This window comes from Sinocyclocheilus anshuiensis, unplaced genomic scaffold, assembly GCF_001515605.1.
Source record: "Sinocyclocheilus anshuiensis isolate Anshui unplaced genomic scaffold, SAMN03320099.WGS_v1.1 scaffold130, whole genome shotgun sequence".
In the NCBI taxonomy this organism is placed as follows: Eukaryota; Metazoa; Chordata; class Actinopteri; order Cypriniformes; family Cyprinidae; genus Sinocyclocheilus; species Sinocyclocheilus anshuiensis.
The window spans coordinates 1,041,312-1,058,675 of NW_015544207.1; the positions used below are offsets into that span (position 1 = coordinate 1,041,312).

Genomic DNA, 17,364 nt, shown 5'->3' on the forward strand with positions numbered 1-17,364 from the left:
AGTTCTAGTCTGCATCATGCCCTATGTGTGACAAAAATATGATCAAAGAAAGAAAATTGTTTTAAAAAACTTACTAGTTTGTTAATACTAGTATCTAGTATTTGATTTGAGAGTACCTAACATGACCTAATGACCTAACATAATAAGAATAATAATTTTGATTAAACAAATTATGATTTCTAGTGAATAATGTTAATAATCATAATAATAATTATTATTATTATTTCACAATCACAAGACAACAATACAAACTACTATATATATATATATATATACACACACACACACACACACACATACATATATATATATATACAGGTGCATCTCAATAAATTAGAATGTCATGGAAAAGTTCATTTATTTCAGTAATTCCAATACAAACTACTATATATATATATATATATACACACACACACACACACACACATACATATATATATATATACAGTATATATACAGTTATTATTGCTGTTGTTTGTATTTCACAACAAATCATTATTTAATAAATCAAAAAGATTGTGCAGCTGAACTTGAATATCAGTGATGATCGGCAGCTTTGATATTCTGATAATAATTCTACAGGATGTGTTCTACAGGAAAATAGTTGTGAGTTTTTGAGTTTTGAGTGGCCATACAAGGGTGGATGAATGAAGATAAATTTAAAGTAAATTATCTGAACAAGCTGTGACTCGATTCAGTTTACCAAAATTAGATGTGAATGGGTGATTTCTGTCCTAGAGCTTTAGACAAGCATGTTTTAATCTATAATCCTGCAACTTAATTATCAAATGTACATTTTTTTTTCTGCTGATGACATTAGACTCAACACAGTTGACACAATAAGGAGCAAACGACAGTTCATCAGTCACTAAGCCCTCAGTAGAGAGCATATCTCTCTCATACACACACAGTGAGTTTGAGCTGCAGTGTAAGAGGATTTCATTCATCCATATTCACTGTATCGGACAGACTCGCGCAGTTTCTCAGTCAGCGTGCACTGGGGGGCATAAGCACTCAGCAAGTCACTTTCTTGCTTGAATAAAGTCTATCCCGATGGGCCAGGAGGAACAACTTAAAGGGGTCCTATTATGCTTTTTCACTTTTTAAATTTTAGTCTGTGTGTAGTGTGTATGTTTGGGCATAAAAAAGATCTAGAAAGTTACAAATCTCAAAGTCCACTCCAAAGGGAGATTTCGTTTTTTTTTTTATCCCTTTTCAAGAACTACAGCAAACGGCTCGTTTGGACTACAGCGTTGGTTTCTGGGCTTTGTGATATCACAAAGCGGCCCATTAGAATATCATTAAAAATAATTCCAGCCAACAGAAATTCGAACGGTTGGGTGGTGGGGAGGGCCGAGGTTGTGGTTAGAACACTTGGTTGAGTGAGTGCATCAGACGAGACGACGAAGAACTGCTGCTGCAGAGTTAGTGCATCAGAGAAAACGAAGAAGAAGAGCTGCTGCGCTGTAGCGTCAAATTTTCGGCATGTCTAGAACAATTCTTACAAGTACAACACGACGTAGTTGGGTGCCGCGGATAGACGCCGAACGGCGCCGCCAGTGTGCCTACACTCATAGAAAATAATGTATTCGAATTTTAAAGATGTGGCGCGATGCGACGCTGCGGTGCGCGACCACCTGAAACGCTGTTTTTTTTTCACCTTCGTGCCCAAACGTCTTTGTTTGGGCTTCCGAAAGCGGATGATGTCAGGAAACAGTGGTTGCAATTTATTTTTTAACTCTGTCCCTGAGCATTATAACCCCAATTTGCTATTGTGGGCTGCGCATTTTACTGAGGACAGCTTCCACAACATGAGGGAGTACAGTGCCTGCCGGATTCGCCAAAAAGATTTTGTTGAAAGACGGAGCAAGGGGCGTGGCAGTACTGAAACACCGTCTAAGCTGTTCGCCAATCACAACGCACTGGGACAGCTAACCAATCACAACACATTTTGTTTTTCGGAAGGCGGACCTTCATCAAAGCCGGAACTAATCGAGCCGTTTGTGCCAGCCTGGGGAGAAAGGTATTTTAATAATGTAAATTATGTACAAAAATAATGCGTTTTTCGAACCACCAAGCATGAGAGCATGTTCTAGTACACCCCCAAAACAAATTCAAGACATTGTAAAAGAGCATAATAGGACCCCTTTAACACTTAGAGATCACACCATTAATTGCACTCCCAAGCTGCAGACACTACGAAAGGTGCTGCTTCATCACAGGTGCAAAAAACATAAATGACACACACTGGAATAATATTAACCACGTTAAATAATATCCCTTACATAAACAGTACTTTGGTGCAGTAATGCCATCAGATATTAATACTATTATTACATATTAGTGCTGTTAATATACCAAGATACTAGAAGATGACCACGCAATATGTCCAAAAATACATAACTTGCAAAAAACACAATGGTTTTTGTGTATTCTTGGATGTTCTGTGGATACCATTATTTATAATGAAATAAGTATAAATATTTCAAAGTACCATAGTATCACAATCACTGTACCGTGGTACTGCCACAGTACGTTTTGTAAGAGATGGTAGTAAATGGCACATATTCAAAATACAATGGTAAATGTACATAAAACCATGGTGTTATGTCCAAATAACATGGTCCCATCCCAAAAACATGGAAGCACCATGCAGCATATCCAACAAATTATGGTATTGCTATAGTACTTGTACCAAAAATGGCTTGATAGAACCACGGTATCCTGAAAAATAGGTTGTACCATGGTACTTTTTGGTAGTTTGGTAGAAAATTTCACTTCAAAACACTCATTCAGGACACACTTTAAAGCATCTTTGCCTTGTTAATTTACTCTCAGCACTGTATCTTCCTCTTCACCACCCCTCTCAAGAAAATACAGAATCAATAAGAACATCAATATGAGCTCAGAATACCCCTTCAATGATCTCCAGTCTCCTGAAAAAGATCTCAGCACAGCCCTAATCGTGTTTTAGACTGACTGAGGCTGCTATTGCCTGCTATCTGAAACCAAACAGCATATTTAGGCTATACAGAACGATAGTTATATAAAGTGACAAAGCCAATAAGAGTCTCACAAAGTTCTGTTTAACAACCCACCGAGCCGAACACGTAAAACGCGTCCAAATGCCAGACAGAACAGCTCAAAGTTCAACATCTCCATGACATGGTCAGTGAGGGAAGATGAAGCGCGCTTACCGTGCGCTGTTTCACAGAGCCAGAGAGAGTGATGCGGCGCGCAGCATCCCTGCCATCCTCAGTGAGAAGACTTCTACTGCGCGCTCTTCTCCGGCATGACCGCAGCTCCTCAGCTCTCCTCCAGCGCACACAGCTGCAGGCTAAGCATCATGGCTGGTCTTGTGCTCTCAGTTCATCTGCTGTGGAGCGCGCGCACTGCCGCCTACTCTGATTGAGTTTCGAGAGCGCAGAGGCTGCGATGATCGCTCACTTTCTCCGGGCATATGGACCATGTGATGAGACTCATCCCTCCATCTGCGCGAGCCCGATCAGCGCCACCCAATGGAAAAATGATGCTATACTATGAAGGTAAAATGACGTCAAAAAGATTTGCATACGCAGGGTAAGAGTTGTGGAAGTGTACATAAGACTGTAAGCGTAAATTAAATTTGCATGTGCAAGAGAAGCTTTGTAAAGGTGTAAATCGCGTTTCAAGCGCAAGAAAAAATTATTTGCAGCATTTTACTGTTACTCGTAAGTGTAATTAATGTATTGTGAAACTGCAGCTTCATGCTAACGCAAAATAAATATGATCTGCATGCTTCTGACTTCCATTTTTCTAGTTTTTTTACACATACAGATTGGTTCTATGCAGTCAATCTGTTTTGCAGTTCTTTAAACTGTTGTTTTCGCTTGCAAATCACTGTTCACAGGCTTGCAGTGCTTTTGACCGTCTTTTGGCGAAAAAAACGTGCCAAAAGTGTAAGCGCGGAAAAATGGAAGTCAGAAGCATGCAGATCATATTTATTTTGCGATAGCATGAAGCTGCAGTTTCACAATACATGAATTACACTTACGAGTAACAGTAAAATACTGCAAATATTTTTTTCTTGCGCTTGAAACACGATTTACACCTTTACAAAGCTTCTCTTGCGCATGCAAATTTAATTTACGTTTACAGTCTTATGTACACTTCCACAAATATTACCCTGCGTATGCAAATCTTTTTGACGTCATTTTACCTTCATAGTATAGCATCATTTTTCCATTGGGTGGCGCTGATCGGGCTCGCGCAGATGGAGGGATGAGTCTCATTCTACCTTCTTTTGACGTCATTCTACCTTCATACTATTCATCACTAACGCGATTGGGCCGCCCATTGGAAAATAAAATCGGCCCAGATCTGAAAGATTTAAGATTTACATTTATTACGTTGAAATATGGTGGTGCGGGGCTAGTTGTCACAATATGGTTTGGCGTTGAAAGTCTAAGTACACAAATGTGTTTTATCTGGTTCTGTAATGTTGGTTTCTAATACCTAGTTCAAAACAAACCTTAAATCTTTAAACCTTCAAACGTAAATTGCAGTGTTATATTTTTTTCTAGTAGCCTACCTATTATATAGGCTACAAACAATACATAAGCAAACAAACAAACATTCAGGCAAAAGTTGACTAATAATTTAACCTAAAGATTGAACTGCACACTTTGTGAACGGAATGTTTCATAAATGTCAAGCTGTCACACGTTTATAATATCATAACATTCATTAGGCTAGTTACAATATCTGTTGTACTAAACAAAGTAGTTTCGCTTTCACAACGAAACACAGCGTCACACACGGCGGCAGACTCTGAGTGAGCAGAGGATGGGGGCTAGAGTGAGCGGAGGCCGGTGGGCTTGAGAATGGCGCGGCCGGCGGATTCGACGAAGGAGGGGCCAGCGGGTTATGCAAATCTTCCCACATAGTGATGTAGACATGTGGGGGCGTGTTAGAACGAGCCGTTTTAGGTAGGCGTGGTTGACTCTTAACTTTTATAAAGAATATCTCTTTGGATTTGAGACTTTAATCTTTGCAACTTTACAGATCTTCTTTATGCACCAAGAGCTTGTAACACTCCAAAGAGAAAGGAAAAATTTAAATCGCATCATATGACCCCTTTAAATGATTCATTCACAGTCACCACCTACTGGTGAAACTGCAAAGACTTGCTTAAAAAAACATTGACCCCACCAATAATACAGGCTGACTGCTCAGCCAGGATTTGAGGACCAGAACCTTTGAACACTGCACATATATATTTAATACCTTATTCTGGTTCTGGTTCTTATTCCTCTTTACATTATTGCATATTTCACATTGTATTAAATATGCTATATCTCATTAACACTGTATATTTCATAGGACATTATTTTATTTATTATCAATTATTTCTCTTACTCTTACCATATGGCTTTTAGCTCTTCACTTGCATGTCTCAGTGTCTGCTTGTGTTATGCCTGAAACTAAATTGCACCTCTGGGATTAATAAAGTTGTATTATATTGTACTGCCTCCACTGGACTATATAACCCTTTCTTGTAATGTGCACTGTAGAAATCAATAGTTTTAATCAAATAATAGCTGCATGCCACACTTTACATAAGTGGTCATGCTCCAATGTAATTACAGCATTAATCAGTACAAGTAAGTGGGTAAGACTGATGAACAATGTTTATTTTCTGAAGCAGCTTATAACTACAAATTGTTATTGCTATTGTGATGTATTGAATTTAGCATAAATAACATGGTAACTCTAATGTCAAGTGTTACCTAAATAGCTCTAAAATATGTATTATTTATTTATACATTTTTACTTCTTTATGAGCTTATTTTATTTCCTTTGGATTCTCTTCAATTAATTTATCATAATTTTTTTAAAAAGCACATACAGTGGTGATTCATACAGTATTTGGGCAACATCCACTAAAATAGACATGGCTGTGTTTAAAGTTGGCCTAAATATACTTACTGTATCACAGCTCTTTTATGACTGTGGGTCTTCACCAAAACAATCAATGAGGAACTCACTTTCTCTGAGTGCTCTTGTGCTTGTGTGTGTGGGCTTGGGCAGGTTTTATACTCCTCCGTCTTTGTTCAAGTCTGATTGTGGTCCTTATTTACGTCTGGCTCATAGCACAGGTCTCATCTGCTAACTGGCTTGCCAGTCTGCATTAGATCTTGCGGTTTGAAAAGTGTACAATAGAAAGGCCCAAGCCCCCTTTTAGAAGAGCACACATCAACACACTTTAACTGGAGGGAGGTGATGAGCAGTGGACCCCTAGGATCCCATCAGCCTACTCTTACTGATATAGCCCAGTGTGACCTTCTTTCCATTGCTGGTGTTTGCGTGGGTCATGTTTTGCCCACAATGTGGGGACCAGCAGAGCAAGCAAGCAAGAGGCTGTGCAGAGACAACACTGAGGTGTTTGAAAGTAAAGCTAACAAATCACTTCACGAAAGAATGAAAAAACATAAATGAATGAATAAAATGTAAATAAATAAAAATGAATGAATGAATGCCTTATCAAATTTGCAAGTCATTGTTAATATTTGTTTATTAAATCTTTGTACATTAAAATTAATGGTAACACTTTACCTAAAGCCTTTATATATATAATGCATTATAATGTTTTAATGCATTAATTATGCCTTGTAATGCACCTTATAATGCATTGTATGATCTCATGAATAATTGTAACTACAGTTATAATACATTATAATACTTTAATATTCGTTGTTACACCTTTAAAAAAGTATAATGCATTAAAGCACATGTAAAAAAACTACTAATATTATAATGCATTTTAATTTTGGTTACAATTATTTATGAAAATATATAATGCATTACATTGTACATTATGAAAACATTTGTAATGCATTATGCATTAAAGCTTTAAGTAAAGTGTTACCAAATGAATATTAAAAAGAGTAATGTTCTTCAAAGAAAACAAATTAAAACAAAACAAAAATGAACAAATAAACTTAGAAATAAGCAATAATAAAAATGATAAGAAACAAACTAATGCATTAATGAATAACGCACAAATGTCTCCCCAAATTTTGCAAGCCATTGTTAATATTAAAAAATAATCTTTGTACATTAAAATTAAATATTTACAAAGGAATTTGTAACAAAGTAAAACCAAACAAAAATCAATTAATGAAATAAATATAACATCATAACAAACAAAGAAACAGGCAATTAAAATAAACAAATAAAGTGTACCAATATCTCATCAAATTTTGCAAAACATTTTTAATTTTATTAAATAATGTATTTACCAAAAAATATTCTTAAATGAAAACATACTAAAACAAACCAAAACAAACAAATAATAGTGTTCAGATGTCTTATTAAATTTTGCAAGTCATTGTTAATATTCTTAAATAATCTTTAACATTAAAATGTAACATTTACAAAGAGAATAATGTTTTAAATAAAAACAAAAACAAAATAAACTATTAAAACTGAAATAATTAAAGATGATAACAAACAAAGTGCACAATTGTCTCATAAAATTTTGCAAACCAGAATTACTACAAAATCTTCATACAAATTAAATATTTACAAAAGAATAATGTTCTTAAAAAAACAGTATTTGCAGTTCTCTCATCTAAAAATATCACCAAAAACTATTTATAGAAGTTTGTGTTTGAGCATGTGTGTGTGTGTGTGTGTGTGTGTGTGTGTGTGTGTGTGTGTGTGTGTGTGACAGAGAAGCTGGAGGCTTTTAAGAGAGGAAGCAGAGGCTACAGTGATGTAATGAGAAGTGAAGTGTTCCATGGCAGTACAGGCTCAACCTGTAAAAGATTCATCACTCTTCTTCATGTTCAGAGAGGAAAGAGCAAAGCAGCACGGGGGAGGAACCGCTTTTAACGGCTTTTCTATAATGGATCAGCACAGTACAGTCAATGCAGTGTCTCTCTGAACAGACTGAACAGTTACAATAGTTATGTATTGATAAAAAAGTTAAGCTTGTTATTGTGTACATTGCTCCATAGTCTTCCATTGTATGTGTATAACTGCAGAAAAAACATTAAAATGTCAACAAAAAAACCCCAGTAAAATAGAGTAAAAATAGTGAGGAAAACATTATGCTAACAAGGTACTGTGGTGAAAGTTGATAACTGTGTTTGTGACAAATTGACAAAAGTGACAAATAACACCAATTTACACCCGCTTACATCTTAAAAAACTAAGTAGGATGTAATTGTGATACGCGACCAGCAGATGGCGCCTTGGATTTGATAATAGACTTCAATGAGGCGAACATCAGTTCCTTTAAACTAAAAAATCCCAGTGCACACTTTAAAGCATAATAACTGTAGATACAGACTGCATTTGCTGTCCAACATTCGTGATAATAAAATATCTCAGCCAATGCCATTTATCACTCCACACACGATACAAAAAAATAATCAAAGGTATATATTAGTGTAAATCCTGTAGTTACTGCAGTCATTGTTCCTGCAAACTGTGGGAACTTGGCGTTCACCATCACTGTCAAATAAATTAATAAACAAATAAATAATGATAAAGATCACATCAAATATATCTTCACTCATAATAAGAATCTAAAAATGTTGCTAAAGCCTAATGCTGGTTTATTGGTTAGATTGTAAAACTGACAACCATTATGTGTTGACTTGGTTAAAAAATGTACACTATCTAAACTAGTTTACTAGTCTTTGGTGGTCTCAAGGGGGACCAGGTGGTTTTACTCATCATTTTTTAGCTGGATAGCCTGGGAAACCATCTTAAACCATCTAAGACCAGCATACCGTCTTAGGCTGGTTTACATTTTTGTTTGTTTTTATAGCAGGGATGTGGGCTCTAGATATGGTTTCTAAGCTTGTTTCCTAGTCTTAAGTGGTCTCCCAGTCTGGTTATGTAGGCTAGATTGAGAGGGGTTTAGGCACGTTCAGCTTCTTAACCTGGGAGACCATCATAAACCATTTAAGACCAGCACACTATCTTAGGCTGGTTTACATTTGTGTTTGTTTTTAATAGCAGGAATGTGTTCTCTAGATATAGATGTGTTCTCTTCTATGCTTGTTTGCTGGTCTTATGTGGTCTCCGGGGCTGATCATGAAGGCTGGTTTTAGAGGGGTTTTGGGCACTTTCCGCTTCTTAGCATAGGAGACCATCTTAAACCAGATAAAACCAGCACACTATTTTAGGCTGGTTTATGTTTTTTCCCCCTCAGCAGGGATGTGGTTTCTAGATATGACTTCAATGCTTGTTTGCTGGTCTCATGTGGTCTCCAGGGCTGAGAGGGGTTTTGGGCACTTTCAGCTTCTTAGCATAGGAGACAATATTAAACCAGATAAAACCAGCACACCATTGTACGCTGGTTTATGTTTTCCCCCTCAGCAGGGATGTTGTCTTTAGATATGGTTTCTGTGCTTGTTTGCTAGTCTAAGGTGGTCTCCCAGCTTGCTGGTTTTAGAGGGGGTTAGGCACTTTCAGCTTCTTAGCATAGGAGACCATCTTAAACTGTTAAAACCAGCACACCATTTTAGGCTGGTTTATGTTTTTTCCCCCTCAGCAGGGATGTGGTTTCTGGATATGACTTCTATGCTTGTTTGCTGGTCTCATGTGGTCTCCAGGGCTGAGAGGGGTTTTGGGCACTTTCAGCTTCTTAGCATAGGAGACCATCTTAAACCAGATAAAACCAGCACTCCATTTTAGGCTGGTTTATGTTTTTCCCCCTCAGCAGGAATGTGGTTTCTAGATATGACTTCTATGCTTGTTTGCTGGTCTTATGTGGTCTCCAGGGCTGAGAGTGTTTTTGGGCACTTTCAGCTTCTTAGCATAGGAGACAATCTTAAACCAGATAAAACCAGCACACCATTGTACGCTGGTTTATGTTTTTCCCCCTCAGCAGGGATGTTGTCTTTAGATACGGTTTCTGTGCTTGTTTGCTAGTCTAAGGTGGTCTCCCAGCTTGCTGGTTTTAGAGGGGTTTGGGCACTTTCCAGTTGGTCAGGCAATGATATCAGTTGGCCAGAAAACTAAACCAGCTGACTGGCCAGTCTGTGAGACCAGAATAAACGAGACAACCAGCCCTTGCTTGGTTTAAGATGTTATTTTCATGAATGCTGTGGTGCTTGGGTATTTTTTCTGCTTTTTTTGGGGTTCGAATCAACACACACACACACCGTGGTTTATTCACACAGCCTGTGTCCGTGTATGTGAAACCAAGCCATTGTGATGTACATACACCCCCTCTGCCTACTACCCCCGCCCCTTACCCCATCTACCCCCTTGTTGTTCTTCTTCTCCCTCTTTCTTCGCACTTCACTTCACTCACACCCGAGTCTCACACACTCCTCGCGCTACGGTAGTGATCGGCTCCACACTTACACGCGTTTCACTGAGCGCCGCTGGAAACAATGGGAAAGGAACCGCTTTGTGTCGGACAGAGACTGACGCGCTTCTCTGTGCTTGTTTAGGACTTTCTGCTGATAGTCTCATATATTCAGGATCTCATTGTCTCGTTTAACACAATGGGCTGCTGCAGCGGACGGTGCACCCTTATATTTCTGTGCACGTTTCAGCTGGTGAGTTTGTTTTCTGATAAATGGGCATTTCACACCGGCTGCTCAACGTGTATGTGGAGCTGTTTGGTTTATAGCCTAATACGTTGCCTTTTGGTTTGTTGCCTTTTGTTTATGTTGCTGGATACATAGTGAGTACATTGTTTAAACATTGTGTGTGCTTGAACTCTTTTGTCTTGATCTGAGTTAAGGTTGAACATGTGTTTAAGTAGTTGGCCCCTCCATAAAATAACCCAGAGTTGTAAAAGACTTTTATGGGCAGTTTAATGCTTTTGCTTTTGCACTGCTTAAGTCAACACAGATGAACTTTTCTCATACTGTTACACTGATTTTTCACTGGGACAGAGCAGAATACAGGGCTAAAAACAACTTCATATGCCAAGGAATTGTTTTTGTTTAATCAGGTTTTCTGTTTCTCACAAAACTGTTAACACAGTCAGATTTTGACATGTAATGTCAACAGTGAAGTAATAAATATTATAGCATACTATTACATATTGTATTCAAATAGAAAATGTACACATTTTAAAATATTGTTAAATTGTTCATTATTATTATTATTAAAAAATGGTATTTAAAATTATTTTCAACTCCATCTGTTGACTTGTCACCACCATTAGACAAGAAAATCAGAAAGTCAGCCCACAGTATTGCCAATAAAACCATATTTTCTACATAAAAAATGAATTAAAATTTGCCATGTTGTTTTTCTGGTGTGTTGCTAGTTAAATTATCTAAAACTATTTGTTTACAATTTGAGTGATAGAGTCAACATGTCATGTTTGTGACATCAAAATATATGCACCACTACTTAAGTCGGCATGAAATGATAAATTCACCCAATTTATTTTCTATACGCATGTTATAGGTCTAATGAATGCTTACTTTTTTTTTTTTGACCTCATACTTTTTAATCAAAATGTCAAAACTCAATCTTCCAGTGAAACGACAGACATGTCTCTGACGTATGTTGGATTTCTCCATTAATTTATTCCACTTAAACTTTCTTACAATCGACTGCAGGCTGGCATTCAGATCTGCCTCCATCCAATCAACAATCAATAGATTAAAACAAGTCCTGTTCTACATTTTTTGATAGTCTGTTTCACTCAAATGTACATCATAATACTGAAGAAAAGATCTGCCACTACTACAGTTTCATAGATAATGAGTATACTATTAAAAAACCTCCAAAGCGTACAGACCTTTGCAGCCTTGAACTCATAACAGGTGAAGAACATAAAGTTAAATGAAGTTTCCATAAATATCTGACTGTCCTGACACTATGTTTACATGCTTTTGAACAATAGTTCAGTATGTAAAAGTGCATAGCGAGGACTCTGTAGACCCCACGTCATGCCCCTCGGCATTAAATTGATCTGTTTACACTCTGGATAGAGTTGGCAGGAGTCATTAGTTAGATCTACCCATGTTCCTGTCAAAGAGAGAGACGTTCGTCTCTCCAAGAAGCTATTATACTGTAATTGTCGCTTAATCTTTATTCCAGCTCGCTTTGGTTCATCGGATACTCCATCCTAGCTTAAGTGTTCGTAGAAGTTGTTTGTCATTGAAATGTTATATTGGCTTCAAAATCTGCAATCATCATTCTGCAGTGAGTTGCTGGTGTCCTCATTTCCATGTGGAAAGTCTTGCAGCTGCTTTTTGCATTGTTTCAGTCGGCCTCCCCCATCTGCAATCCCAGTCTTAACAACTAAACTGATCCCACGGCAATGTAAACAGGTGTTGTACGCCTACACAGGTAAACAGCTGCTGGAGACTGATTGCACGTTATTCAAATTTGACACCGTAGCCTAGGGCTGCACGATTAATCGAATGCGATTGTCATGTGCATTCCATTTCGATTTATCATGCAGCCCTACCGTAGCCGCCTCTTTTATTTCCGGTACCTGTGGCAGTGCTTGTGTAATGCTGTCCATTCTCCCCACAATCCTCTCTGACAGGGGCATTAATAAACGCTGACACCTGCTGCCCTCTGAAGACAGAAGTGTAATACACTTCGGCCCACATGCAGACCTCCGGCCCTTCCTGAGCTTGACAGGGTCTGTCTTCCTTTCATTTTAGGCACCTCAGGGAAACATTCCTGCGCTTTGATGTAGTTCTGCTCTCTGTCTTGCTATGAGATCTTATTATCTTGATGTCACAGAGTTTCCCTAACGAGTCTGCAGTTACTACTGTTCCCATGCATGCTGTTCTCAGTGGAAAGATGTCACAAAACTCTCTTAGGCTAACTGGGAATATTAATAATTTATTGGATGGCTGGTGGATTGATGCTATTATTTATTAGTGGTGCTTGAGACAAACTTCTGTATTACTCTTGCTCATACTTAAGGTTAGAGATTTGAAGAAACCCTTAACGCTAAGTAATAAACTCCGACTCGTAATTCGTTCCTCGCCGTGGCTTGTTGAGGAGATTTGTGGTATTACTTTCAAGTGATCCGATGAATTTTGCCTGGCAGATTATAAAACAGATGAAAAATTTCATAGATTTTCACTGAAGGAATTTTGGAGACCAAAATTAGGGATATGCAATATATTGGCCATTGGACAATGTTAGAGCTTTTTTAATAAAACCGATAGGTGTATAATTAATTGATGCCAAATAACTTTCCAGCTTAAAGTTAACCTTTAAAACCACAATAATTTAAATGCAATATTTATCAAATCTCAAAATGAATATCAATTTTTTTTATGCTGATTTATGCTAATTTGTGGGATTTAAAGTGACTGACTTTCTAGTTTTTAGTGTGCTATTTTTAATTTAATTACAGAAAATAGTGTCAAATTTTTAACAGTTTTAATATATTTTGTAAATGAATGATACTAATCTTATTGTGGACAATTTATCCATGTATACTATTTTTTTAAATTATTATTATTTTTAATTTAAATTTTTTTATTTTATTTATTTTTTGACCTTGTAATTTTTAATAAAAATGGAAGCTCAATCTTCTTTTGAAACAACATTCTTCTCTTTGATGATGTATGCTAGGCTTTCAATCCTTTACCTTAAACCTTGACCATCCACAATAAACTGTGAGAGTGCATTTCCACATCTCAAAATCCAATTAACAAGTTTTGCGATAGTCTTAATATGGATAGCCAAAGGAAAGATCTGTCGCTACTTCCCCTTCTTTTTCATTTCTGTCCTTTAATATTGGTGCATCCCTAACCTAAATATCATACTTGAGAGGCCAATAAACTTCGCAGAAAACCTTAGCAGCCACCTAGCAATGCCCTAGCATCACGGCAGAATAGTTTGCATGTACAAGTTGACTTTTTGTTGAATGGCTCCTTATTTCTCAATTCCACACACTGGAGATGATTCCATTGATCCAATGTCATTCGTGAGAGCTGTACACACCCGTTTGTGCCAGATAAGGGAAGAAGAGGAGCATGGGAAACACAGGTAGACACACACATGGAAACCGTTTTGAACTTTACCCTTTGTAGCTGTTGAGGAACATCTGGTTTGGTTCCTCCTCCTCCATATCTCTGCTCCAGCAGTAATAGACGAGGAGTTTGTTTAAAAGCACATGAAACTGTCAGCTGCTGGTTTTAAGACTCCCTGGTGGTGAGTTAATCTGGCTTTTTCTTACATAGACTTGGAAATCACTATGTTTGGAATGAATTGGAGAGTTATCAAGTTTATTGTAATTCTAAGACATTCTCCTCCATGAACCATCTCTCATTACCACTTCTCTCGCATGATCGGGCCGTGCAAGGATTCATGGTTAACCTGGGAGGAATTTAATCTGTATCCAGGCAAAGCCTAATAATAAGCAGCTTGAATTTTTATCTTTGACTTAAAGGAATAATTCACCAAAGAATGAAACTCTTGTTCTAAACCAGTATGACTCACTTTCTTCTGTTGAACACAAAAGGAGGAATTTTAAAGAACGGCCAAGCATTTTACCTTTTTATTTATCGTATGGACTACTGTTATGCTGTTTTTGGTCCCTGTCCTTTATTTCTTTGGGGGGGAAAATTTTTTTTTTTTTTAACATTGAAGAAAGTAAGTCTTGGATTTGCAATGACATGAGTGTGGTGTGAGTAAATGTCATTTTTGTGTGAAGTAATCCTTTAAGTATGTTAGAGGTGGAGATTATGTCTGAAAGTGCACGCACATACACAAAACACTGCCTCATGCAATACATTTCCCCTACAGTATCTCGTTCCTTAAGAGATGAGTCAAACTAGGATTGAGAGACGCTTTGAAGTGAACCAGAAAAGGAGGACTAATCAGTCTGAGAAAGAGAGTTGTCCTTGCGGTGTTGTACACACTGTTGACTAGACACACTTAATGGTGTGTGCTTGACAACCCCTGAATAGAGAAAGTGACTGATGGACTGTGGGTAATAGATGGCATTGGCTTTGACCTCTTTCTGGCAGAGAGGCTTGTGGAGAGATACGGTAATGAGGTCAGGAGGAGGATACTCTCTGACCTCTGACCCGTAAACGCACACACACGTCAAATCCAGGCCTGAATGTTGAATAGATACCATATATGACCTCTGTGATCTCTTTACATACAGATTAAAGGAAAGGTCTCCATTCAGAAACTTACATTGATGGCATTATTTGTCCAAACACTGTTTACATTGATAAACTTACATTTGTAGTGTATGGGGTATGGCATTATGGAGAGGTTTAAACCACAAATATAGACTTTTGTTGTTAAAACACTTATGTTCTTCTAAATGGTGGCACTACTGTTCTTGGTTGATAACATCTGGTTACTGTATTGTATTTTCATAGTAATTCTTTTTAGATGTATCTTTCTTATGTGAGTTTCTTTCTGATAAGCATGCATCAGTGTTGGGGGGAAATGCATTACAAGTAACGCGAGTTATGTAATCAGATTACTTTTTTCAAGTAAAGTAACGCATTATTTTTAAATTTACAAGAAGAGTTACTTTTTCAAATATGTAACGCAAATTACTTCAGCCTGTGGCTTATTCATTTCACTTTTGGTGTGAAAGGGCTTTTACAGCTGACAAAAATGTAACTTTTCTTTGTTGTTAATTAAAAAAAAAAAAAAAAAAGCAAGCCCAGCCCAGATTACAAAAAGTAACATAATGCATTACTTTCCATAAAAAGTAACTAAGTAATGCAATTAGTCACTTGCACAATATTGTAATGTATTACTTTTAAAAGTAACTTTTCCCAACACTGGCTTGCATTTATCATGCATAAGTTGTAGATTTTATTTGCTTACATGGTCATGATAGGAGTTGAACGACTGAGTATAATTTTGCACAGATCAGCACAAATAATGATTAAGTCGTGTGGCTAGGCATGGAAATAATTTAAAAACAATGCTTCCAGATCAGCCATGGTCCATTTATGTACATCATAATGTACATTTGTTTTGTTAGATATTTGAGTATGTTGAAAGCCAGTAACCCATCACTGTAATCTTGCATTTTACTCAATAAAAAAAATTATAAAAATCTTGTCGTAAACGGTGCACAATGAATCTTGGGATTGTCTGGGCTGCAAAGGGTCCATTAGTTGTATCCTGATTCCTGCATGGCCTGGGAATTAAAGGACGCATTTCGAGGCCGCGTTTGAAGGAGTCTTTGAAATGGGACAGTCTTCGACGCGCGTTTGTGACACATTTGGTCTTCAGATACAGCCTTTGAAGGATGCAGCCTCTGAATTGGGAGCCATTTAAAAACGAGCCGACATTGGGCGAATGTTGGCTTGATGTGTCACGGCCTTAAGAGTCGTGGGTTTCACCATCGGTGTTGTTTCTCCCTTGAAAATAGTGCAGGAAATATTAATAAGTATTTCATATTTATATGTAAGTATTTCAGTATGGTGTTCCATCGGAACATCATTTGGTTCTAGAATTTTTATTGTTTACAAAATGGAACAATTTCTTAGTTCTTAACCCTGCTTATGGTTATACTGTTAAAACAATGTGTATCTAGTCAGGAGCCTTGCCTTATAGCCTTACTATATAAGTGCATTGCTGTAAATGCAATTTGCTTGGTTTTACAAACTGACAGATGAGAATGATTTTCTGAGGTAATCGACAGCATGTCACTGATTCGGTCACAAGAGCTTAACTCCTATTGAACCCACACTGAAATCTACACACATGCTTAATATAGGTCCAGTCAGCATGCCTTTCCTCTTGGCCCATCTGTAAGAAGAAGTAAAGTTGACATGTCATGTGTTTTTACTCTTAACTCCCCACTGAGAGCCAGAATATCTAAACAAACAGCACTCCCAGTGGAAACAAGAAGCCACAGAAACATGCACCTGTTGACTCCACAAAGTCAAAGACCCTCACGGGAGGGCAGAAAAAAACGTTAGGACGGGGTAATTTGTGGTTTAATTTGCTCGCGAGGTGTCATTACGGGGCTACAGGGGTTCACTGGTTATGTTGATGGAAACTTTTGCCCTCCTGTAAAGGTTAATTTGCCCCTGTTGGCTATTTTACGACAGCTAGGGGAGACAGAAACACCCGACGGTTTTACGAGACCTGACGGCAGCCTCTATCTCCCAGACAAATGAAGCCAGGGATGTGCGGCGCTGTTTATCAGCTGATTTGCATATGATTCAGCCCAACATCCAATGTGCATCCCCCAGCCAGACAAGCAGATGAATATTTATAAAACAAAGGACGCCACCACCTCTTTTCTCTCTCACTCGCACACAGTCTATGTACTCTGAATTAACAACTTTCCATTAATGCACTCAGGCTGTTATTAAGGGTAATTAGTGGAATGAATCACACACACACACACACACACACACACACACAGGTTTGTTTTTG

General features: G+C 37.7%; 2 protein-coding genes across 3 annotated transcripts in view; one reads left to right on the forward strand and one right to left on the reverse strand.

Annotated features, from left to right (window-relative positions):
* The window catches only part of LOC107696995 (uncharacterized), a 69,242-nt gene extending 54,275 nt beyond the window's left edge, over nt 1-14,967 (reverse strand). The window contains exons 1-2 of one of the 2 annotated variants that reach the window (XM_016497594.1): nt 14,957-14,967; nt 3,198-3,246 (exon numbers count right to left, since the gene is read on the reverse strand). The gene's annotated coding sequence lies outside the window, so the exon portion shown is untranslated. Of the gene's footprint in view, nt 1-3,197; nt 3,459-14,956 lie in introns of those variants that run through there. The other variant, XM_016497593.1, reaches the window with a different exon arrangement.
* Nucleotides 10,200-17,364, forward strand: part of LOC107696930 (sodium/potassium-transporting ATPase subunit beta-1-interacting protein 3-like) — a 55,778-nt gene continuing 48,613 nt past the window's right edge. The window contains exon 1 of the mRNA XM_016497503.1: nt 10,200-10,562. Within this exon, the coding sequence (XP_016352989.1) occupies nt 10,509-10,562 (54 nt within the window). The 5' untranslated portion in view covers nt 10,200-10,508. The remainder of the gene's footprint in view (nt 10,563-17,364) is intronic.